General features: G+C 42.2%; 2 protein-coding genes across 4 annotated transcripts; both read right to left on the bottom strand.

Moving 5' to 3' along the window:
- Positions 1–79: 79 nt before the first annotated feature.
- Positions 80–19,406, bottom strand: LOC307267653 (phospholipid-transporting ATPase IB-like). Of its 2 annotated transcripts, none has more exons than XM_080050038.1 (7): positions 19,312–19,406; positions 9,118–9,262; positions 6,140–6,239; positions 5,485–5,583; positions 5,336–5,381; positions 5,025–5,065; positions 80–150 (listed from the first exon to the last, which is right to left on the bottom strand). In XM_080050038.1, exons 2-7 carry the CDS (start codon positions 9,216–9,218, stop codon positions 124–126), a joined length of 414 nt encoding a protein of 137 aa, XP_079906164.1. In that variant the 5' UTR covers positions 9,219–9,262; positions 19,312–19,406; the 3' UTR covers positions 80–123. The 2 variants fall into 2 exon arrangements, with proteins under 2 accessions (XP_079906164.1, XP_079906163.1); XM_080050037.1 differs by lacking the exon at positions 19,312–19,406 and adding an exon at positions 17,353–17,442.
- A 391-nt stretch (positions 19,407–19,797) lies between these two features.
- Positions 19,798–25,405, bottom strand: rnf6 (ring finger protein (C3H2C3 type) 6). 2 transcript variants are annotated; one of them, XM_080049907.1, is made up of 4 exons: positions 25,347–25,405; positions 24,109–24,264; positions 23,748–23,912; positions 19,798–23,261 (listed from the first exon to the last, which is right to left on the bottom strand). In XM_080049907.1, exons 2-4 carry the CDS (start codon positions 24,248–24,250, stop codon positions 21,412–21,414), a joined length of 2,157 nt encoding a protein of 718 aa, XP_079906033.1. In that variant the 5' UTR covers positions 24,251–24,264; positions 25,347–25,405; the 3' UTR covers positions 19,798–21,411. The 2 variants fall into 2 exon arrangements, with proteins under 2 accessions (XP_079906033.1, XP_079906032.1); XM_080049906.1 differs by having other exon boundaries at positions 24,109–24,316; positions 25,347–25,390.
- Between the last annotated feature and the right edge of the window lie 540 nt (positions 25,406–25,945).

Below are 25,945 nucleotides of genomic sequence, written 5' to 3'. Positions count from 1 at the left end.
TTTGCAAACACTAAATCTAAACCCAAATTTGAATGTATGTTTTAAAGTGTTTATATGTCCAATACTTTAGTCAGTCATACCTGTCTGATCTTTAGGTTGGTTTCTCCATCCAGGTTGGAGGTCTCAGTGTAACACATAGCCTGCGGCTCGCTGTGGAAAGAAGGCAAAATTCCATCAAAACATTCTAGGGTATAAAACGATTAATCCATCAATCGACAGGAGATCAGTTAACAAAAATTTGGAAATGATCATTTAAGGAATTAGGTTTCAAACAAATGAGTAACATTATGATTAGAAATGTTTTATAAACGTAAACTGCTTATGGCTTCTAAAAATATTAATATTTGCTTTCTTTCCACCTCTTCATAGAACAACCTTTTCGGGTTTTTCACTGTCGATCAATTGAAAGACTAAACGTGAGGTTCCAGTCAATTTAACGGTGGGAAATCATCATTAAATTTAACATGCAACATAATTAATCAATTAATCAAAAAACTACAGTAGTTTATGGTAGGTTATGTAATTTGTAGTAAATATTCATTAATAACAGCCCTAAAAGCAGTATAAAGCACAACAAATGATTAGAACATATATACTGACAATCACACACACACAGGAGTCTGACCTGGAAGACACAATAACCATGTCAGCGGGAAGGTGCTGGCCATTGGTCACCTTCACTATGTCTCCTACTGACACCTTGTGGCCAGGACGGAGCAGTGCAACCGCATGAGAGCGAGGGAGAGAGAGAGAGACAGCCAAGAGATAGAAAAGAGAATGGGGTTAGGACAAGGGGTAAGTGGTATTGGGAGGGGTATGGGAGGAGGACAGAGAGAGGAAACAAGAGGCAGGTTAGTTAGTGACCAATCGATAGGCAGCCAATAGAGAGAGAGAGAGAGAGAGAGAGAGAGAGAGAGAGAGAGAGAGAGAGAGAGAGAGAGAGAGAGAGAGGAATGCTTAAGATCAAGTTGCGGTCAGCACAGCAGTGCATAGCTTAATCTGTTCTGATTAGGCTGCAACAGAGTCGAACCAGAAAAAGACAAAAAGATCATAAGTGTAATGGGAAATATTGCATATTGTATGTCTCCTGACTGACATGTTAGATTCCTAAAATTCTTATAAGTGTAATGAGCTATATTGCATGTTGTATAATTCTAAACTGAAAAATAGATTTCTCAAATGCGTATCCACCAAAACACTCAAACAGGTTACACCTCTTCTATTGCCTTATGCTCAGAACTCCCCCTGCTGTATCTTCAGACTGTCTCCACCACCATCCCCCCTCACATGACTGACCAATTGAGAGACATTGCATTGTTGTTCTAATAATAAATAATAATAATGCATTTATTTTATATGGCGCCTTTCAGGGCACTCAAGGTCGCCTAACAAGCATAAAACAAGGCAAAAACACAATTAAAACAATTGTGTTCTGGTGAATTGAAGCCATTGTTGTAGCCAGGATAAGAGACCTGAGCCCTGTTCTGTCCTTTGCCATTCTGTTCAGGAAGCTATCGTGCTGCCTGAATTGGATGGACCTTCATGTTTCTTAGGATCCGGGAGCATGAAGCTTGTCTTTGCTTGATTAAATACGCTTTGCTTTAAAAACAGTATATTACGTCTCATTTACTCACAACAGAAACATGTAGAAAATAAATAGAAAGAGAAGGAGAAAAGGAAAAATAAATTTAAGGAGTTCAACTTAGTTCAAGGAGACTTGTAAAGTATTTTGAAAGCCACAGCCATTCAAAAAAATAATAGACTTACATAACTGTAGCTTTATCAAAAATACATTTAGAAAACTGTAAAAGAAATGATATGACATAAAAGAAGGAAGAATAGTACAAAATACTTAGGCCAAAACATTTTCTTATACCCAATGACCAAGAAAGAACTGGTGACAAAAAGAGCTTTGGGAAGAATGTGGAGTTGATTATCATCAGGACAGACAGACAGCTCAAACCCAGCCAGTGTGCTAAGTCAGGTGTAGTGTTAACCATGCAACCGTGTCCTTCACGCTGCTTGTTATGGCGCTATAGACTTGTTCACTTGGTACACACACAGGAGGGGAGATAATCTCAGACACATACCATGATCTTTCTTTTGGGGAATGTTTGCTGCTTTTTCGATGCCACACACACACACACACACACACACACACACACACACACACACACACACACACACACACACACACACACACACACACACACACACACACACACACACACACACACACACACACACACACACACACACACACACACACATCTTATCATAGGGAAAAAGGTCTTTCTACCAAAGCACACTGCTGCACTGATCCTACAGCAGTCAATTAATCATCAAGAACAAAGCATAAAGGCCAGGACACACCAGTCCGACTACCCGAAAATGGAGACTGCCGATTCAGGGAGCTGGCGATAACTGGCCATAACAGCAGGCGGCGCTAATCTGTATTGTGGCCCGAAAAAATACGAAAGCCGGAAATGATGGGACGGCTCTCTAGACCATAAACATAGATAGAAATACGTATTTATATTTATGGACCATAAAGAGCACCATTTTTAGCAGAGAGTGTCGAGCATGGTGTCGAGCAGTCAACAAGGGTTGATGCATGTGAGTACTCGCTGAACGAAACAAACAAACACATTAAAACGATGGCTAACTGTTGTTAGCTGTTTGTGCTACCCGCCTCACTTCCGGGCTTCACTGATTCGCTAGCCCTCCACAAATCAAATTGCTCCAACTGAAAGACTGCCCGCCGCCCATCGGCTCAAAAGAAGCCCGACGACATCTACGACGACCGATTTCACGGCACACACCAAACAGATTTGTGTCCCCGCCCCCTCCCGACTCTACGACGGCGATTATCGGGCCGGTGTGTCCTGGCCTTTAGGGGCATTTTTGCATGTTTTAACCTGAATATAGGCAACATTTGCAAACAACATTCTTCACTTAAACATTAACACTAGTGAGTTCGTGGAGCACCTCTGAACAAATTCCTTCAGCTATTCTGACCTTGAATAGCAAAGGGGGGTACATTCCTGCTGTACACTATTGTCTCCAAGGTAACAAGGACTCAAGTTTAATTTGATTTGAGCAAGACTGTCCACAGCTGGACTCTGCTAATGAGTACATTCAAGAAAAAGACCGGATCTCAAGACACTAGTTACAGTGTATGGGCATTGAACTGTGACAACTAAGGGTTTATTTTTGCTCAAGTAACTTGAATTTGGCAGATATTGCATGTGGAATATTGGACAAATCCAGCCCCAAAACAAACAAACAAACTCAATTGTTATCTGGCCCGAATATAAAAAAAATAATAAAAAAATATATATATACAGTAGGGGAAGGTGGGGTGATTTGTGCATTTTGGAAGTTGCAAAACCCCTTGTTTCTAGAAAACCGTGGAAGAAATTGGAAATGTGACCACATATTTAAGAAGAGCCATCCATTTGACTCATCCTGTAAAGAAGGGAGACACAAGGAATAAGATATAAGCACATTTAAGCTCAAAAAACTGTGTTTTGCCTTTCAAAGTAAAATTTCCATGATCAAGGTTTTTTGATTATTGTGTCTGAACAATTATAGACACGTTTGAAAACATTTGACACATGTTTTAGTGCTTTGGTATGCTACACTTTGAGTCTATATAGTTAGCACAATGTCAACCCTAAATTGCTGCATCATGCCTATTATCCAAAATTCTGGGGATGGGGTGATTTGTGCGCAAGGGCCTGGGTGAGTTATAAGTAAGTAAGTAAGTAAAATGTATTTATAAAAGCACATTTATGACAGTTTGCACTGTCCAAAGTGCTGTACATAGTGCATTCAGTAGGTAAACAATGAAGGTAAAATAACAATAACCAAAATAAAAGACGTAAAGCCCATACATCCACATAAACACAGATAGTAGTGCAGAGGTAAGTAAGTAGTGCAGAGGTTAATGGGGAGGAAACACCAGGGTGTACATATGGGTTTTGAGCCTTGATTTAAAGGCAGAAATGTAGGGGGAATCACATTTGTCAGGTGGCAGTTGGTTCCACAAGCACGGAGCAACTAGTGCAAAGTACATTTCTGAGAGTTGTGCCAGTGGCATGGCTGTATACGCTGGTCACCAAAAGAAAGTGATGGTCTACAGTAGCTCAGGAGAGAGTGACATCTCAATTCCACTTAACGACACCACTGATGAGAGTTCAGATGGCCAGAAAGATGATGATGGTGACTTTGTCATTGTGACACAATGACGCACAAATCACCCCACGTAGTGGGGTGATTTGTGCGACAAGACAACTTTTTTTCCGAAAGCTATATTTCTTAAACAGTTTATTCCAGATCCAAAGTTTTTATTGCCAGGGATGCACAACATCCTGAAATATATGTACATATTTGAGTTGGAGACATAACTGTCAAGGCCTCACTTTAAAATCACTTTGAGTAAAAAGTTGCACAAATCACCCCACCTTCCCCTATATATATATATTTGTGTGTGTGTGTGTGTGTGTGTGTGTGTGTGTGTGTGTGTGTGTGTGTGTGTGTGTGTGTGTGTGTGTGTGTGTGTGTGTGTGTGTGTGTGTGTGTGTGTGTATTTTTACTGTCAGGGATTCAAAGCACAGACAGATCATGACCAAACACAGACTGAGTGACTTAAAGACAGAATATGCAGGATGTTTGGTTGAAAAATGTGTGAAATAGAATAGGTATTGTATCAGTTAATTTTAATAACAGATGTATTTCTTGCTTAGGGGCTATACCTAACATTTTAAAACATGTGAATATTTTTGCTTTTTGCTTTCATTATGTGTGCTTACTTACTAAGCATTTTTTCTATTTTTAGAAGAAATGCATCTTTTCAGCTCGAACTTCCTAGAGGTTTCTTATGGTATTATTTTATGTAATTCATGACAATAAAGTATGTTGTTTTACTTAATTGTTATAAGGAGCAAGGTAGAGAGAAAGACAAATGTACAGGGGGGCGAGTGAGAGAGCACCAAAAATGAAGGATGTGATGAAAGTGATACCTGTTTCCAGATGACCGTCTGCCAGGCCTCGCTCCGCAGCACTGAGAGACAAGGACAACACAGCCATCAGTCAGCCAATAGAGCAGCGCTCATATAGTATTCATAGTGACTAAACTTTTGTCTGGGGTCTGCACTATAGTGAGTGACAGACAACGGCTATTCACTCAGCCATGAAAGGAAAACAAAACCCACACAAATAGACACAAGCAGACTCATGGAAAAAAGCACACAGACAGTTGGAGCACCTAACGAGGGCACACACACACACACACACACACACACACACGCACGCACGCACACGCAGACTATACCTGTGGTCTTCTTCTTGTTAACGGTGTTGTCTGCTTTGTGTCTTTTCTGTAAAAGACATAGATACACCATGCGTTAGCGTTTGAGATGACCACATCATGTCTCTTTCTTCTACACTTAAACAGTGTGTAGTTGGTGCTGTGGTACTCACGTAGTCCTCTATGATCTCTTTGATCCCGGCCACGGTGAGGATGAAGATGAGCGGGACCAGGGTGGTATAGCGACCGGTCGGTGATACATCAGGGATTTGCTGATGAGAGTCAAGAGTGGTTGGAAGTGTTAAGTGGCAAAAAGGGCCCATGTAACATCACAGTGATGGGACAGGAAAACATTTGTTGGTACTGATTTAGCCTCTGGAAACATGGTCTAAGATATTAAAAATATCTGTCTAGTACTGCTGTGATTGGTTCAAAATACTTACTGTGACATAAGAAGCAGAGCATAGTAGCCCGCCTTATCTAAATCAAATTTCTGTAAAGTTAAACCAATTTAAATGACAATATCTTTATTGTCATTTAAATACTTTTCAGATGTTTACTATCATGCAACTAACTCCCCAAAATACATAGTTAGAAGTATTTTGTGGATTTGGGTTTACAGGGGCTTTTAGTTGTACGTTAGCTATACAATTCAGCAATGTGAGCATTAAGGATTGTAGTGACATTTTTCATGAGGATAACACACAAAGGGAAAGACAATATCGCCAAACTGATTTTTGCTAATCTATGCAGGCCACAGAATTCGAATGAAACCAAACAAACAGCACACAGAGCAAACGGTGTGACTGTTTTGTGCGTGGGGTTTACCTGCATGAGTGCAATGAACAGGAAGAAGGCGTTGGCAGCCCGCCTGATCTGCTCATACAGGAATCGGGGTAGGAAGGTGAGGACCCCATATTTGGTGGTGCTGCAGAAGAAGACAAGGATAAAGGTGAATTTACATTTAGTTTACATTCCAGACATGATGGCAACAGCGCCAGGTAATGCATTATGAACAACAGTATTGCAATTATTGCATAAACTGGATGCTAATGGATTTTTTTATCGAACATGATCAAACAGCATTACCTTAAAGGCTTAATAACACTAGACTCCATTTATCTTTCAATACCGCTGCACTAACATAAAAAAAAATCTATAAGAAACACTCAGACAGGGCACACAGCAATTATGGGCTGCCCACAAATTCCACCTATAAGTAGTACACTGAGTTCAATTTCAATAGTCTAAATTTAGAGCCAGCACTCCGGAATATAAGTGCAAGAAACCTTGGCAACTCCACCTTGTCTGTCAATCCACTGTACTGATCAGTCAATTGTATTGATTAGCCTTAATATAGGGAGGAGCTACCGTAAGGGCTTTTAGAGTTGCTGGACATTTTTATAAAAAAAAGGTCAACCTTCAAGTCAAGGGCAGCCTGTGGCTTGAGTAAAATGTGAGAGTATTTTGCAATGGATTTTGTTAGATGGATAGTGCGTGTTTGTGTCGTGAATTTGTGAGTGCATCAAGTCAGTGCATCCAAGGCAAAACACACCAGTCACTCTCTTATGGTTCAGAATCTCCTTGGAGATAAACCCATCAACGCCTTCTTCCTCCCTTACATATACACAAAGAGCAGGATATTACGCACAAACACAAAACAGTGTAGCAACAGCTGTTAGTGTTCACAAATACATACACATGCACGCACGAACGCAAGCACTGGAAACCTCAGAGTTTGTGATTCTACACCATACGATCCACCAGATAGAGCTCAAAGTCAAGTGATACAGTATATCAGATTCTACACAGACAGGCATTTTCCACTGAACCAGGCAAAAAAAAAAAAAAAAGGCAAAACATCAGGCTATGTTATTTTTCATACTATAGATGTCCAACCTGCTGGTGGTGTTAACAGCTGTTAGCTGCAGGGGTGATACTCTCCCGCAGCTGTGTGGCCCCATTTTGTTTTTTAAGAAAAAGGTCAGTATTGTTCATACAATATAGGCAAAAAGAAAATGCTGGGTTGAAGTCAGAAAAGTAATGACACTTTAAATTGTATGTCTTTTTATAGAATAATATGGCAGGCTACTTGGCAGACTACTACATTTGAGAAGGAGAGCAGCACTTGTGCACAGATTACATAAACACAACTGTATACAAAGAAAGTGGTATGGAAGTGGAGGAACAACCATGGAGAGGAGGTGAGTTGAGTGGCTATAAGGCTTTAATCCCAGAAAATCAATGAGGCTATTTAACCTTTAAAACATAAACTAAAGAGTTACAGGAACACAGGGACATCAAGGGGCATGCCTCTGGAGCCAAAGTGCTCTAGACTGTCCAATCAGCTTGCAGCTGGGGGCAGTACGCCACACGTGACCCAGTCAGATAAGCCACCGAGCACCAGCTTTAATCGCATTTGTAGCTCTGAAATAGGTTTTTTAAATCATTTAAATTGAATCTTCTGAGAATAATGGCAAACCACTGGATGTCAACTGAGTGACGACTAGCTTTCATTCAAGTGAACATGATCCTAGCGCTGCCTATGGCACCAGCTACAGATGGCACATACAAGTAGGAATAATAAGGTAAAGACAGGGGGAAATTCAATTAGAGGATGACTCAATCAAACCCTGCTATTTATGACCATAACCGAGCCTATAAAATATGCCAACGACAGCTGGGATGATTTTGATAAAAAGATGTCTTCTCTACGTGCTGTTTGGCCCCTCCCATTAACTGCTTATGACAGATACGTAGGCACAAACAGGAAATTCACTCAGATGTTCAATATTAAACCACAGGGAGCCACTTGAGTCAGGCCAGCACACTATGCGGAATATAGATACTGTTATGAAGTGCGGTGCATGATTTGTGTCCACTTCTTGCCACAGCTGCTCAAACCTCAGACAGACATGACTATGAAGTTCACACCTCTAGCCTTTGGCCAAGGTCTGAGGAATGAAATCAGACGGGAGTGACCCCTCACAATTTCTCAAACAACGCAAACGCAGAGTACACCTCTGACCATATAGACACAGCTGAGGCGCTTCCAGTAATTCATGGAAACAAATGTACATGTGGTTACTTTACTTTCATTTGCCCCCTTACATATTCATGAGGACTTTATTGATTAAGCAGCACGGTCTTGTTAAGTTGTTAATTCATGCACTTTTCGACAAAGATTCTCAAGTGTACTTCTAAACAGCAGCATGCATAACACGTGCCCATCTGTTGAGACCACTGCAACATTGCAAATAATCGCTTGACTGATGTATTATTAATTAACGTTTAAGAGCGAGAGAAAAAGAAAAATCTCAGTGGTCCAAAGTCTACTGCTTGTCACACATTGCATGCTGAGCAGCGAATGATTCAAACAGACTGTGAGGTCTTTCAACCTGACAGCAGCGGTGTGATAACCCTTTGAGCAAATATCCACCATGCCGGAGTGTCCTTTAGCAAGACACTAAAACCCTATACAAGCGGACCCTGCACTCTGACCTCCATGAGAAAGGCTATAAAGTAAGGATAAACACAAAATAAATAAAAATGATCTCAATATAAGCAGAAGTTTTATAAACGTGTGATGTATACTTTTTTTTGCACTGAGCAGTGATTCAAACTTCTAGAAAACTCAAATTTAAATTTGTTTGATCAACTTAGCTCTCTCTCTCTCTATGCTGGCATTGTCAAGCTAATATTTTACTTTCAGTGAATAAACAAACGAAAAAAATCAAGACAAGCCACACCATGCAATACAGCAAAACGTGCAGTCGGTGAAAGCTCAGGGTCAGAGTGCCACCTACCTGACATGGTTGTCGCAAAACTTGGTATTCTGTTGCCGGTTGAGCAGCACAATCCGCGCCGTGCCGTCTACGGGATCCGCCTGGGAAGTGGTCCCGGACATCTCATCATCTGCCTTGCGGTAACCGGCGGACGAGCAAGCAGGTCCTGCACCGTTGGATTGATGGGAGAGAGGCGAGGCTGAGTGAGTGCGAGTGAGAGACAGTGAGACATAGACATAGATAGAGTGAGAGAGAGAAAGAGAAAGAGAGAGAGAGAGAGAGCGAGAGAGAGAGAGAGAGGGGGAAAGAGGGGGGGGGACAGAGACATAGACGGGAGACGTGGTTTACAGTTCAAAACCGAAGGCGACCAATTAGTAGCAACTCTAGAGGCTACTGTATGCTGAAGCCGGGGTTTATTCAATGACGTTTCCCCTTATAAAAAGCGCCCTTGTCTTTCAGCATTATTATGCAGGTACCGTCAATGCACACACGCGCGTTTTGCGACGCCCACGGGACCCCCCGTATATAATGGATGTGCTGAGGGATGCACAATGGCGAACAAACACACCGAGTTTGTCTGTGTTGGTTTAGTTATCAACTGCAACGCAGAGAAGACCCGGTGCATGTTGCGGTTGTCACCTAAGCTTCAGGCGCAAATGATCCATTCCACTCATAAAAAAGTGACAGAAGGGGATACAACTTGCTTTCCCTCCTGCAGACTCCCTGCTTCTCCGCCCGCCTAGCTTTTGTCAGCTCCAACCATTTTAAAGCGTCGTGATCTCCGCTCATTCAAACACCGCATGAGATCCACTAGCGGGACATTTCTCATCCTCGAGTGCACCGAATGACGGGATAATGCGTATAGTACTGCTGCAGGGAAGTGAGGGCAATGCAAACAGGTCAGGACACCTAAGTTTACTCAGCTGGTGGTACAACAACAGCGAACCTGGGCGAGGACAGATGCAGCAGCACGCCCGCGCCTCCTCTCTCCTCCTACGGACTTGCGGAAGGGGAAACTCCCGGTCTCCCTAGTGAAAGATACTGGCCCTTCAAGCTCCGCTGCAGTGTCATCTGGCCACCTGCCGCCTCGGGAAGCCTTTATCGGGCGCGATTTGGATGATCTCCTCCCTCCAGTTTTTGATGCTAAGCGGTCCTCACTGCTGCCAGTCCAGACAACGAGAGGAAGACATATGGGAGCTCCTTCAGTGCAGCGGAGGTGCAAAGCCGGGGCTCCACTTTTAAAGGGCCAGAAGCCCGATATCGCCGTAAGGTCTTGTGGTCTGACACAAATGGGTCGAATGACATCCGTGAGACAGCAGGAGCCATCCATCAGAAGATCACTTCATGACGCTTTCCCTCCAATGTGATGCCAGTGCAACAGCAGTGTTCACCTAGCCTACTACAGGTGTATGCTATTCAAATATTTCTTGTTTGTTTGCATAGATTCAGAAAGTGTAGGTCTATGTGCTAAAGCATTCTGCATCTCCAGTAATGCAACATAACATACATTATCTAGAATATGCATTTATTTGGTAAGCAAGCCACTTCCAAAATGTCAATATTAATTTTACACTATTCCCACAATTCCCAAGTGCGCATTTAGTTCTCAATTGTTAATATCCAGTGAGCTCAAATGCATGACCAAACATTGCTATATCCGTATTATAACAAGCACTTCTTCTAAAATGTATTATGGGATAAGTGTTATTTGTTTGGTCTAGTTGTATCATTTCTTGGGATTTGTCCATTTTGTTTCTCGGTCTGTGGACGCCTCTGTAAGTGCAAACAACAACAGGCTAATTGCATTAATAATTTAGAAAAGAATAAGCGCCGCCAGCATTTAGCAGATTGAATTTCCGCAGTCCTGAAACTCCATTTCATCAGCACTGTGTTCCTATAATAGACAGGTAATTATCTCCTCTCACCCGTAACCAAAATTAGGTTTTTATCATGATAATCCACTCAAGCTTGTTGTTCTGAAGTAGGCGAGGAATTGTAAAATGACCCAGACATTTGCCAGACACACTTATCTACTGGATAGAATCACATCCAACTTCGACTTTTCCATTAAAAGAGACATTAGGATGAATGTGTTTACAACTGGGGTTATGTGAAGGAGCATGAATATAGTTGGATTTGCATTTATAAAGGAGGTACATTTTTTTTCTTCTGTAATATACCTCTTACCATTCTACCAATGCTACCTGCTTGAGATTTGAAGAGCTGAAACCCTGTCCAAATCTCCACCCTTAGTAAAGTGCTATCCCACACCATGCCCATAAAGTGTGTGCACGAGGCGAGAGTAAGGGTTAAAGTCTATCCAAGCAAAATGATAATAAGCAGCCAATCTCTCATCTCTATATCTCTGACCAAGCTATTACCTCCGGACTTAACAGAGCTATACGTCACAATCAGAGCTCGGAACTCCACACTGCACTGGGGTCAATGAGATAAGGAATGAGGGAAATGATAAAGGGATGATACAAGGTTAAATGCAGTGAAGTCCAATGCACATTGTTACCTGTATGTGGCATCTTTTACCTTCCCTGACATGATGCAATTCTCTTTCCTTGTTCCAGGGAAACAACAAGGCTCGCAACACTCCCTTAATACATGTTTCTCTTCTGCGTGAATCACCTTCTTTCTACATACCTAGTGTGTACCTAGTTTATTGCTGATGTTTTAGAGCTGTTTACTTAACCCTCGACCCCCTTACCTCCATCTTTTAACCCCTCTAGACTCTACCTTTTCAACAAGATCAATAAATGGCCTTCCGAGCAGGCCGCTTCAACTCTGATTACTTTCGGAGGAGATCAATGCCATGGTTATTCATCTCTGATGGAGCACAGGCGTAGTCACCACCACTACTCATTATTGATGCACCACCGATGACTCAGCAGCAAACCCCGGCTGAGCAGAGCCAGGTCAATGACATATGAAGCAGCCAGGCTTGCCGGACAGGTGCCGTAGGTCTGATAGACTGCAGCCAGAACAGGTAAGATTAGACTGATCCGCTCTCAACGAACACACTGATCTCATACCCAGCTTGCGAGATACTACAAATAAACCCATTTGGTCTGTGAGGCTTAAACAATACCTGTCGCCTTACTTGAAAACAATCCCATGAATTAATTAGCCAAACTTCCGTCCATAGAGAAGCTTAAAAGCCCTTTTACTACCTCTCTACAGTGAATCTCTCCCATTAAAAGCCTATTAGGCCGAACACCTATAACACAGTGTGCAGATAAAAGTACCTGTTCAGCAGAACGAGAACAATGCAATATAATTTATCTCTTTGCCCACCTACCCCTCCCCTATATGTAGCTTTTGTCGCTTGTCAAGCCACCATTGTAAATACAAACTTGTTCTTAAAGACTTGCCTAATAAAGGTGAAATAAAAAAATGTAATCTGAAAATGCAGACATTTATATATCCATTATATGTGTCATTTTAAGAAGACGCACTCATCACAAACTTTGTAATACTGCAATATTGAGTATTAACTTCCTGTTTCAGGTTGAGCTTTTTGGCATAGGGCCAAACTAACACTTTTTAAAAAGCAGGATAGTCTACTGAATAATGGATAGCACCAAGCTGCATAATTCATCTACATTTTCCAGTATGGCATATTTCACCAGACACTCGGCTTTGGTGCGGTCCTCCAGCCTTCACTGAAGAAACGACTCACATCAGTAACAATCACTCCCTCAGCGGCTGTGTCTATTAGTGAGGCTGCCAGATTTGTGCTTGAAATTAAAACATAGCTTTTTAGACTGAGAGAGAGAACTTTCGGTCTTTAGGACAGTAAATATTAACGATTAATATTACACTTGTTGCCTGTCTTACGTGTCTGTCTATCTCTCAGACAATAGTTTAGCTTTGTCGCCTGTGAGGAAACACCGTGAGGTCAGCTAAATAGATAAAGCTTACTCTCACTAGACTCTTAAGGTTGTTCGACTCGGACCCAAAACATTGGTACTCTTGGTGCCCAAGCCTGGAGCCTTTAGAGAATGCACAAGGCTAAACTACTGCTCTCAAGAAGTCTCTGGCAGAACCGTAATAAACCAGTGCGGCTGTCCCGTTCTCCTTGATCAAGCCTGTAAGAGATATTCCTTTATAATTCATCCAAGTCTCCTAAAATCTTCCTCTACCTGAGCTGCCCTCTGAAGAACTTCCATCACAATGTCCAATACAGATGCATATTCCAGCCATTCCAGAGATAAAATGATCCAGAAAGGATATAGCTAGTAGCAATCATAACAGCAGTTGTTGTAGAACATCTGCAATAATCCCAAACTTCCGAAAAACACTCCTAACCCACAAGCCACACTGAGGACAAATACTCAGGCTTTTTCCACATTTTTATTATCTGAAACACTGCCAAAACAATTCAAGATGGCAGCTGAATGCGCATGGAAAATCAGAGTATATTGGCTATGCTCATGATATCCCAGCTAACGTCTTCCTCTGATATGGCCACAGAGTTTCTGGTGTTATTGCCCTGTAACAGAAAAGTCCCAGGTTGTAACCCTCTGACAGCACATATAGCTGTCAGAGGTTCTTGAACTAAACACAACCACCTCCCTCATTTCAAAACCTTCAACAACAAAAAAATTAAAATCTTCTCGGTCCCCAATCCCAATCTCACTATGACATTAGGAAAACATTACCAACAGAGCATCTTCTGCTCGGTCGACCCCTGCGTCCCATGATTGTCCTGGTCTCCTAGGTGACCCACAGACCCTGTTTGTAGGTCCTGCTTGACCTATTATTTAGTCTTACTACTGGGTCCATTTGTCGCTGTAACGGAGTACGCGGTAAAGGCAAGAAAGCCTCTTACGGCCAAGGGATCGAGCACAATAATCCCCTCTGTGCCTGCTCTGCAACTTCACCTACTGCTAATCCATAACCGGATAATCCTACAGGTAAGACTGCAACACGCACTCAAACATACATTGAAATAAAAAAGTACACACACACTCACTCACACACACAGTATTATGGACAAACTCTCTCTCACACACACACACACAGGTGACATATCTTTTGATGAAAGAAAACATGCAAGGCCGCAGCATGCAACTACTACGCTGCTCCAATCCTGCTGTCAAACTGTCTATGTGTCATACATGCATGCAGCAATGTTCATGTACATGCTCTCTTCAGGCATGCCATGTCCATAACATGCATGTGGTGTTTGTTTTACTGCATGCAAATATATTCATGTTTAACGTTTCGCTCAAAGGTCAGATATTGGTGTCAAAATCACTTTGTCAAAATCCGTGAATATGTCCTCACAGTCCGCTAACATTACGTAGCCTAGTGCACACTCAAAAGAATCTAGTGTTTCTACACACCCTAGGCTCTGTAAACTGGCATGTTGCTAGCCAAGGTGGGCCCTTTTTGTTTACATACCCTTTGTTTACATACCAGTTTACAGAGCCTAGGCTGTGCATTAACACTGGGATTTATTTCAGCGCACACACACACAGTATTGACAGGTAGCGGAGGAGAGGAGAAATTCACTGATTTTGACAACAGCGTTGTCCAGAATCGCTGAATCCACCTGTAATGATCCCAGTGCATATCGTTCTTTTTCTCCAGCATGGTCTGACATGAGTGCGTGGTCACCCGGCCTTCTACTAGCACATGCAGTGAGAGGGTTGATTCCTGTTCAGCATTCATCCCTCCAGGCCCCAAGGAGCTACAGATTATTCAGGGTCCACAGCAGTAATAATGTCATGTCTTTGACTTTGCAGACAAAAACCATCGTAAGAAACTAGACAATAGTAGCTCTTGAGGGCCGGAGGTTGGGAAACACCTGCTCCTAACCGTTGTGCATGGCGACATGCACCTTGGGACGCCAGACGCAAATGGGGCTTCATCCAGTCTAATTCGAGGACACTCACTTTTGTCAAACCTGTCTGTGAGGCAGGCACGCATGGTAGCGCCAGCGCCTTGGTCCTGTAGTTCAGAAGCCTCCTGCCTAATGGGGGTCAACACTAACTGCTCTGTGGGCACCAGAGGGAGGCCACGGCGGGAGAAAACAACACACACAAAACAAGAAGTCAATATACACTTACCGCACAAAAGACATCTACTGTATGTGTCAACTGACCTGTAAATGTGTTTGTATGTGCCGGTCACTGGAAGCATTAATAGTGATATGAGATTCATGTTTCAGATGTAGGCCTGAAGAATTTCAGAGAAATGGAATTGAGCAAAAGCTTGCACAGGAGCACCCCCTTGTGTCCAGCTTACGTAAAGACGGCATTGCTGTAATTTATTAGGCCTCTCTCTATCTCCCAAATGGTATCTTCTAAGCCTTGGCAGCCATGACGACCAGTCATTATCTTCCCGAAACAGACGTATTGTCGACAGTTGAGCTGCATGACTCGCATAAACACGCCAACAGTGGTACAAGATGTGCTCTTACAATTTAATAAAAATCCCGTGGGATGTCAAAGACACACAACAAAACATTACAGACATCTCCATTACAGTTTGTTTAGCTTTATATTGTGAAGGGCTTTATGTGTTCGATATAATAGAAACATGACAAAATACTAAAATGCTGGTCAGAAAGTGTATCACCCTCTATTTATTGTCTTCTTAAATAGCAACTATTAAAATATTACAGTGTGTTAATGTGTTTGAGAGTGTGGGAGTACATGTGACAGACTGGTAGGGGCAGACATCATCTCCGGGGAAGTGACAGCTCGCTAATTGGAGCAAAGAATCAAGAGGTCAAGCTCCAAGAGATTACAGTAAAAGCAGTGTTGAGAATCCAGGAGGAAATACAAGTACTGTACATACCGAACCCCTTCACATGCTTTAAATAAGGCAGTGGTAAATGTGTGTGAACAATTTTAAGACCTTATGAAACCAAAAAAGTCTGCACTTAAGTTACCGCATGCAATGATCTGATACAAACAACAAGAAAACCAGTGGATCTCATTATTAAACTCTAAAAAGTGTCTATAGGTCAACATAGTATAATAGACGTGAAAATATGACAACTGAAAACAAATAAATATCTGGGGAACTCTGGCATGAAGACAGCATGGCCCAGTTGGCGCTCATCTCGCTGCCCCGCTTTCTATTTCTAGATACTGCATGAGGCATGCAGCTATACACAAATAGGCCTACTGTACACACACACAGCAGCAAGGCAGCCCACAATATGTGCAACTGCCAGTCACTATTAAAAGCCATGGGATGAGCCAAACATATGCTCCTCTCTTCCAGTACAATCCATTCCAATGTCGGGTAGGGTTGCCCTAATGAAACCTTGTGTTTGATCATTCCCATCTTCTCTTCAACTCGTAATCTGAGGCACGTTCTCCCAAAGTATGAGTCTAGCCCTCACTATACAGTTTGTTATGTGGGGTTCATAAAAATCAACAGCTTTTGATCATACAGCATATAGTTATTAGCAGACACAGCCTGAAGCATCCCTTTCCAACTCGTGTAAACAATTGTGATGTAACAGGCTTTGGATGTAGCCTAGGTGGATTTCAGGTGAGGTGAGATAAATTCTCGTATAGGCTCAGAATAAAGAGCTCTCCTTATACGGTCACGTGGCTTTTAAATCGGCGAGAGAATAGGCTGTTCCTTCTATAGGCGATTGTATTGGACTTTTTAAATGCAAAATAGTGCACAATAGGCTACTTAGATATGGAATAACGTAAAGGAGCACAAATCGTGGCGAGTCAACTCAAACGAATATGATACGATTCAGGAGATCTATATAAGAGGAGTCAACAAAGTGTTGTAGGCTAATATACTACCATAATGATGCCGTTGGAATTACAATTAATTCCATACGCACACAGTGATAAGGTCACAACAGATTCGTTTCACTTTTCGTGATGGAAGGAAAAGCACAGATCCATACACTTATATATAGCATATAACAAATCCCAGGTTAAACATCGGCAGACGGTGCTACCTGAAACAGGTGCATACCTGCAGTCTGCATGCCCTTGCATCCCACACAGGTGCCAAGATCTGAGCGAGGCTGGAGGATAAACACTGGCAAAGCAAGTCACCCCTCGTGCATGCCGCAGTTCCCGTTATTATGCCAACCACATATCAAATACGCAATGTTAAATACAGGCCGCTATATCCACTAAAATATACAGGCCTATAGCCTAATTTGACTGCGATAACCGCAGTTGAAATGTCACATTAGACGGCGAGGGGGACGTCAATCGAGCGAAAATTAAATAGCCTACGCGATGTTTTCAGGCTTACCTCCCTCGCTGTGTATCTTTTTGCCTCTCCGGTTGAAATACATCTTGCTGGTGGTGAATGATTATCGGCGAAGCTGGGGCGACGAGGCCGAAGCGGTGGCATGCTCATAGCTCACCGACAAAGCCGGGTAATGCTGCTCCAAGGCCGGGCTGCGACCGCTGCAGCTGCTCGGGGATCATTATTTCATACGGCTGCACAGCGGAGGTAATGTTGTCAATGTTGTTGAGGGCAGCTTCAGCTAGCGTCAAGTTCACTGAATAAATCAAATTAAGAGGGATACTTCCGGTGAATACTTTAAAAATAAAGTAAGTTAAACCACTCAAAGGGGATCATCAATCCTGCGTCTAGCCTGAAATTTTTTCTTAATGAATTATATGGAACAGGTAAGTTACAGTCTATATGTTCATGTGTGTACAATTGTAGTAAGGATTAGGTTTAGAAGTTACTGAAGGAAATACACATTAATCAGGTCAATATATTTAAAGTACTTTTCGCCTAACATCCACAACCACACACTTTTTTTTATAACGTACAGTAAACTGTAAATCAGAAGACCTACACAAGTATCCTAATTGCTGACACAATTAGATCTAGGCTACATGCTAGCACTTACCCTAAGCCAATTTAAAAAAAAATAGCTTAATAAATACAGTGTGAGATAATTTTGGGACTTAAGGATAGTCATAGTTCATATTAATACTAATGATTAATATTACAATTGTTACCTGGCTTATGTGTATGTATGTCTAGCTCTCAGACAATAGTTCAGCTTTGTCGCCTGTGAGAAGACGCTGTGAGGTCAGCTGAATAGATAGTCTACTCACACTAGACACAAGGTTGTAATGGTTCACAATGTTCAAATATGACCCAAAACACTGGTACGCATGGCGCCTAAGCCTGGAGCCTTAAGAGGTAGGAAAGGAAGCTTATGGCAGAACGAAAAATGCAAAACGTGTGCTGCAGTCTTGTTCTCCTTGATCAAGACCATAATAAATAAATATTGCTTTATAATTCATTCATGTTATACACATATTATTGTGTTCCTAATCATATTAAACTACAGCTGAAATGAATGGTATGCTTGATGTCAACAAAACACATATGGCAACTTTCTCAATAACCAATTCATCTTTGAATCAAGCAGAAGTTTCAAAGATTTTCAAGTTCCTATTGATTGTGATTTGTTTTGCTTTTCTTTTTATTAAGTATATATATATATATATATATATATATATATATATATATATATATATATATATATATATATATATATATATATATATATAATAGTGTTTAAATTGAATGTCTTTTCAGTAACCATGGGACAAATCAAGATATAAATGTGGAGTTCAGGAAATTCTAACAGACATTACTCAATGTTCTGTTTTATCAAATAATAAAAAATAGAAAGAAACAATTGTCGGATTAACTGATGATGAAAAAAATTGGCAATTGAAGCCCTTCATTAAACAATTGAGAACTACACCATAATCAAAAACTTTTAGGAACATCTTAAACCTTTACTTTGAAGGGCAACTGTCAAACCACTGCTTCTTTCCGACTGAAGCCTTTGCAAATGAAGGCCGAGATCGCATGAGATGCGTGCGCGCACCAGCATTTGGACTATTTTATCATTATGAGTGGAGACATTTGAAATAATTGTACTACAGTAAATGTTTTCCTTTGGACTGGAGGCGACTGAATATGGCTCTACCAGAAGATACGTTTATGTAACACATGCTATTCATTTAAAGCAAATGGGATACAAATGTAGGCCCAATTGTTAAAATACTGTGAAATGTTGCCTCCATAATGTTCTGCTCAAAGTTAATTGAGGGTGCGTTTCATTGTTTGGAAATGTAACTCGTAATTTTGAGATGGGGAACAATAACGAAACTCCGTTGATAGCGTCAAAGCATATTAGCCATTTTGTGAATATTTAAGTTAGCTTACACTCACCACAACGGCCACAGTTTTACGGCGAATTAAAGCCACCAAACGTTATCAGATACGTTTTAGATAGCTTGTACTACTACATAATAAGGCACTTCTCCTGTGTACATAGGCCTACGTATGGCTAGTTTTAAGCACACGAACAGCTTTTTGGAAGTTGGCGCGGTTAGCTGTTGACATCTGTGCGGCTCAAACCTACACGCGCACAACGTTCTCTTCGTACAGCGTGCGCACGCAAACGTAGCCTAAAATATACAGTATTTCCATGTACACCAATTTCTAGGCATAACAAAGCTGCGTTTTAATCAGGTTTTAATCCATTGTTAAAGAGCAGAGAAGAAAACCCCATGTCTTCATTTTATCACATAGTAACATATGTATCTCAACCGTTTTATTTCCTCTCATCACATTGTCACATAGGTTAATACATATGTCAAAAGTTGATTTTCATCTTAATTAATACGAACAGAATAAATATTCACTTCTGAGCCGAGGTCGCCACAGCCCTGTCCAAGTCTCTAAGGTGGACTGCTTTCTGAGAACCAAGTTTACTGGGACGCTCTTCCTTCAGCACTCACACACACTCAATTAAATCACACAAACTTAACCCCACTCTCACACATTTTAAAATAGTATGTATGATTCCTGCAGTTCTTATTTTTACTGCTCCAACTTCTGTTGATGCACAAAAGGGCCGTGTTAACACTGTCAACTGACTAGGTGGTTTGGCTAAATAATCCTATGCCACAATAGAAATGTCAATACCAATCTGTGCATGAAATGTAAAGCAAAAGCAAAAAGCAAAAAAAAAACATTGAATAGCATACAGGAATTAAACATTAGTAACACTAACTTATTCAAGTCAAGACAGACACAATAAAAAGGATATGTGTCCTTGACAGAAAATGCAGTTATGGAGACAGAACTGCATTAGATGTTTCAAACATCAACACAGTTCTAGCACCTATCTCATAAAGGATTTTTCAGCACTAGCTGGACAACCGCATTAATGCTAGAAAACCTATTATTTATTTTTTAAATCCATGTTCCAGGTTTTTCGCTCAGCAAATGTATAAGAATAACTACTCAATGCAACTTCATGACACCGGTCTGAAACATAAACCAGGAGGAAACATTGTTTTCAGGGTAAACAAGAGTTTTTTTTTAAGTGGAGATGATAATCAGGCATTACAATGTAAACAACATTAACAGTAAAACAAACTATACTGTCTTTTCTTTCTATATTGCACAACTCATACTAAAGTACAACTTTGAAATTCCTGATTATCACATGCCTTCTGCATTTCGGTTGAATAGTGCCGCTCATATGGATAATGTTAATGACTTCAAAGCAGCTGATTTTAGTGGGTGACTTTTTATGGATGAATTCTGTATTGCAATTATATGGGATAAGTGTATGGAGGGGGCTTGACAAACAAATAGTACTAGACATACAGAGTAAAACTTATTTCAAAATTAAATACATAGCTCATACACATCTCAATAAATCATACATTTCTCAACCAACTGTTATGGGACACTTTAAAATTGATGTCTGAGCTTTAAATGTAAAAAACAAAACAAAAACTTCTGCTTCCATTCTAAACAGATGGCATATTAGCGTCTTGCTTCAGAACCCTTAAATACAAGCAGTCTTGAGTTATTTACAGCTTATACTGAACAAATCAAGTCTAGAAGTGATTTGTATAGTCCAGTAGTGACAAAGAGATGTCACATGTTTCAGACATTTAAGAGTAAAAGTGAGACTAGTCAGCAGCAGCTACAGGAGCTCCTTAAGCATTAATGCCATCCACTGACATGGGCCTCTCAAGCTTTGTGACATATCAGTGAAACAGGTCACTGGAAGAAGAAAAATAAAACAATAAGTTGCTGAAAACAAAGAGTCTAAAAAAATAAAGTTGTTAATTCTCTGCATTTATAGTTAATTTTTTTTCCACACTTTTGGTTCAACCTTCTTTAACTTCAACACAATGGATCTTTTCAAAGAAATTAAACCATGAAAGCGCTATGTACATGCAAAGCCCACTTGGGTTTGCTCAGTTCAGCCAGCCAAGAACATGATAGTTGTGTATGTGAGCAAATATGTCAGTCATGATGCACTGCGAGTATGGGCTGTCTGCAGATGGGGCAGGTGTTGTTTTCAGAAAGCCAGCGGTCGATGCAGTGGATGTGGAATTCGTGGGAGCAGGGCAGGCGGCGCAGCTTGTTGCCCTGGGCATACTCATTGATGCAGACGCTGCATGCACGCCCCATCTCCCCCTCCAGGCTGGCCTGACCATAGGTACGGGTGGATAGATTGTCAATCTGCTCTTTGGTCAGGCCCCTAGGGTGTTCGTCATCCTCCTCATCATTGAGCAAGAAGAAGTGTGCCAGGCGCAGGATGGGTAAAGTACCGTTCTCTACCAGGTTGTTGGTGTCTCTACTGGTGGCACGGCCCTCTGTGGGGCCCACTACCGCTCCACCAAGCCTAGCCTGCCCACCCTGATCCTCCTCATTTCCCACAAGCCCCACCCTCTCCTGATCTACCCCACCTGTACCAACCTGGCCAGCTGCGCTCTCATTTGTGTGTTGACGACTGGCTGGGTTTGCGATACTATTTGTGCCACTAGCATCTGGGTGGCTGGGTGCAACAGTTTCAGAATCGGCTTCAGTCTCCATTAGAGAGCTCAGCTCCCCAAATCCAGTCATGATCTGACGCAAAATGGAACGCAGGGCGGTTGAGTTGGGCTCTCCCAGGCCTGTCTCACTGATGCGTCTCAGTGGAATCCGGATAGTGCTCACATAGGTGCGGATCCCAGCTCGCTCAGAGCGGGAGATAGTGCGCCTAAATCCACCACTGTCACTTTCAAATGTGACAGTATTTTCGGCAACGCGGGCACGAGAACGCGTTCTGCTGGCGATGCTGTCCCTATCGCGGTTTTCACCAGGTCGAATCCTTCTCACCTGCAGGTCCAACATGATGGTTGGGTGCCGTCGCACCGCTGAACTTCCTGCTCCTATTACATGTGATTCACTCTCACGTTCCGCTGTCTCTACAGCTGGCTCTGATAGCGCTGCAGGTTCAGCCACAGCCTCCCCTGTTTCCATGGAAACAGAGCTTGAGTCACTGCCTGGCTCAACAGTGTGGATGCTAGAGCCACTGACACTGCTTGATGGTGGAGTGGTACTGGCAACAGGTATTCTGTGCAAAGGGGAACGGCTCCGCCTTGACAAGCGGGATGAAACCCCGCCCCCTGCGGCAGCCCTGCGTGCACGACCACGTGATCGAGTCCTACTGCCACGTGATTCCTGTTCAACTGTTGAGGCCTGAGACCCAGACTGAGGTAACGCATGGGGACAGCCTATAGAGGCAGACATATCATCACTGCCCTGCTCTACTTCTGCACTCATGGCTTGATGTTGCAAAGGCGTAGTTTGATCAATAGGAGGGTTGGGAACAGTAGGAGCTGGTGCTAAAGAGTGCAAAGGGGCACCTCTCCTGTAAGCAGCAGGTGGGGCAGCCACTGGGGCAGGATGTTCAGGGGGGCTCATGGAAAGGGTGGCAGTGCTGCTGCGTGTACGCCGTGTCTGCATTCTCCTACTGAGGGCAGGGCGGGGGGTGGGGTACGGGGCTGGCCTGGGCGTGGTTGAAGGGCGGGGGTTGGGGATAGAGGAAGCGGTGCGTATAGAGGGTGGGGTTGTGTTTGGGGCAGTAACTGGCAGCTCTGCAGCGTCTACTGTGTCATTATGCTCCCCGGGCTCTGGCTGATCGTGGTTGATGTTGATTTCCAGGCTAAAGCGGAATTCTCCACTGTTAGGGTTGGTCCGGCTGACGGCACGCCAGGTCTGGTTGCCACTCTGCCCGCTGCGAGTAGCATTACCGGTGCGTCTGAAAGTGTTCAGCCATTCCAGTAATGAATCACCATTAGAAGTTTCTGCTCCAGGCTCTGTGCCCCCTGTAAAAAGAAATATGGGTCAGCCTGTAAACTAACATGTATTGGAAGCCCTAATATAAAGAGTGCTGTTTCCCATTGACTGGCAGTTTGAGTCATATCTCACTTGAAATCAGCACTTCCACTGTATTTACTGCCAGACTAACAATCAAACAAACTGTGTTGCAATGTTGTATAAACTTTGCCAAAGCGGATGCCAAACTCAAATTTAAAAAAATCATGAATATTGTTCATAGATATATGAAAAATGTTATAGGTAAGTACTTCCTTACTGTAAGTACTTCCTGAACAATCCAGTTTCACAAAATGTATCATTAAAGCTATCATATTATCCAATACTCAAGGTCCAGTTGTAAAAAACTGTTTTGTATTATTTGATTTTGTTACCTTCCTTGTTAATTAACAGTGGCTTAACCCAAGGCATTATGACTAGTGAAAACCAGATTAGGAAAAGATCAGATAGAGACAAGTCTCTCTCCTCCTCCCTACCTTCCCCTCGTCTCCCTCCAGACCCTCTCTCCTCTCCTTCGTTACTGCCCCCCTGCTGTTCTCTGGAATCAGCCGTCTGCGAGCGCTGCTCAGTACGGGGCTGAGATGACATGCGCTCTTTTGCTCCATCAAGACGCTGCCGGAGCTCCTCGGCGGTCACCTCCCCTGCGGAAAATATGGACAGCAGCAATGGGTCAAGAAGAACTATCATTGCCCCTAGTAAGAGCAGATGATCAATATCCTATATTGTGACATAAAATGTCCTTAGCTAAACCTCATATGCTTGGAATATATGTGATGTAGGGCTACATGGGCCATCCCAATGTGTGTATCAATGAAACTGGGTGTATTTTCTTCTCACCAGGTGTGCCAAGCAGGTTGCTGTCTCTCATTAGGCGGTATTCCTCTTCACTCAATTCATTAATAAAGTGATAATATGCCTCCTCTCGTCGAAGACGCTCTGCCTGCCTCCGCCGTTCGTCTCCCCCACCAGGAGGGTCCATCACCGAGAAAAGTGCTGGCAGACAGACGAGTGAATGTCAGTCAAAGGGGTGGAACGATACCTGAAGCTAGAGGTTCACATTTAGTATTCAAAAAGAAAGTAATGAAGTCGAACAGAGCATCTGCAGTTCCACTGTTCAAGTGAACATGGTCATATGTCAATATAGTATGATGCTCAGGAGCAAAACAAGCCAATGACATTTCGATCATCTTTTGGGAAAATACACAAATATTTTGCACAACAAAATATCATGCACTTTCCATGTTGCATTTGAAACTAAACTATAGTAAAATAAAATCCAAGTTATAGTTGTTTGATTACCTTAGCCTTTCAGTGAATAATCTCTAGCCAAGGACGACAGTACAGACAACGCCATCCATTTTCTATCGAAACACTCCAGCAGAAAGAGATTGAGCAAGACTCCTGCTTACGTTAAGCCCGAAGACAAGCGCCACAAATTCATCAAGTTCAAAATGTGGACAACTGCTCAATTCATTGAATGTGAGGAACAGCGAATAAACAGCATGCTAACAACGTAGTATTCATGTGAGCTAATATTAGCCAAGTTACAACAGGAGCTACGGAAGGCCATGTTGAAGGCAGGGGAATAAAGCAACAAAACTGGCGTTGTCATCCTGGTCAGCCACGAATCACCGGCCTAGAGTAAATTACGGACACGCCAAACGTCCAATCACAGCTGTGCAAGGGCGGGACACGGCATAATAAACGGAGGTCTCCTCCATGTAAACGCAGGGCAAAGAAGGAAAGACAAAGAATCGTGTCAGCTTCATGACAGAATTAACTAATGCAGGTGTTAACCCGACAATGGTGCGTAGCCGCCCAAAGGCGACATTCAGTTTTGTGGACCATTCAAGGGTGCGAACTGTCATTTCGAATGCGCAACGCTTTTAGTTGCTAACCGAGCACTAGCACATTAGCTCATCTAACGTTAGCAGCCCGTCGACACTACTGTTAGCTGGAGGCAGAATAACTCCTCGGATATAAATGTGACAAACCGTTTTATGAAGCGGGTAATTTACACGGAGCATAGCATAGTTTTTTAGGAGATGACAATGACATTAAAATAAATGTATTACCTGACAAAGCAGCTGTAATATGGACGGTTTGCTTCTCCCTTCTCTCTCAAACCAAGATGGGACCAGCGGTGCTACACGATATTGTCCGTCAAAAACCACCTCACTGCCTACATTAGTTCCTAGGTAACACAACATCTGCAAAATATCTCAAACCTTCTTGCACATCAGTAAAAAAATACTCTCGTTATTCGGTTTAGTGAGACTGTATCTGGAATACATTTCAAAGGAAAATATTACTTTTATTTAAAAAATATATATATATATATATATCCTGATAGCCTATCATATTACTGCATAGCATGGAGTGTATGGTCTACCAACCATAACATAGGTTCATATGTAAAGTACATAACTGCAAACACTTTAAAACAGTTGTCTTAGTAAATAGACCATTATTAAAATTTCAACTTTGTATTCAACATTTTGAATGCATGATATTGCCATAGTCATGCAACTTTTAAACGATTTGTGTTATTTTACATCCAAACTGATGGATGTAAAATAACAACCTCATGTCTAAAACCAAACCGCCCTGCCAAAGACTTTCAACATAAAGAACTGAAAAGAAAAAAGTGTGACATTTCTGACTTGAAACTCCA

Source organism: Ammodytes marinus, assembly GCF_949987685.1.
Source record: "Ammodytes marinus genome assembly, chromosome: 21".
NCBI lineage: Eukaryota > Metazoa > Chordata > Actinopteri > Uranoscopiformes > Ammodytidae > Ammodytes > Ammodytes marinus.
This window is presented reverse-complemented; position numbering and strand designations above follow the sequence as displayed.

Excerpts from the sequence above, each read along its gene's own strand:
- LOC307267653 (XM_080050037.1), bottom strand. The coding sequence starts at position 17,395 with ATGTATTTCAACCGGAGAGGCAAAAAGATACACAGCGAGGGAG. Across the intron at positions 6,240-9,117 it reads TTTTGCGACAACCATGTCAG|CACCACCAAATATGGGGTCC; the intron begins GTAGGTGGCACT and ends CTTCTTCTGCAG. Across the intron at positions 5,584-6,139 it reads TGTTCATTGCACTCATGCAG|CAAATCCCTGATGTATCACC; the intron begins GTAAACCCCACG and ends GACTCTCATCAG.
- rnf6 (XM_080049907.1), bottom strand. The coding sequence starts at position 24,250 with ATGGACCCTCCTGGTGGGGGAGACGAACGGCGGAGGCAGGCAGAGCGT. Across the intron at positions 23,913-24,108 it reads CAACCTGCTTGGCACACCTG|GGGAGGTGACCGCCGAGGAG; the intron begins GTGAGAAGAAAA and ends TATTTTCCGCAG. Across the intron at positions 23,262-23,747 it reads TGGAGGGAGACGAGGGGAAG|GGGGCACAGAGCCTGGAGCA; the intron begins GTAGGGAGGAGG and ends TTCTTTTTACAG.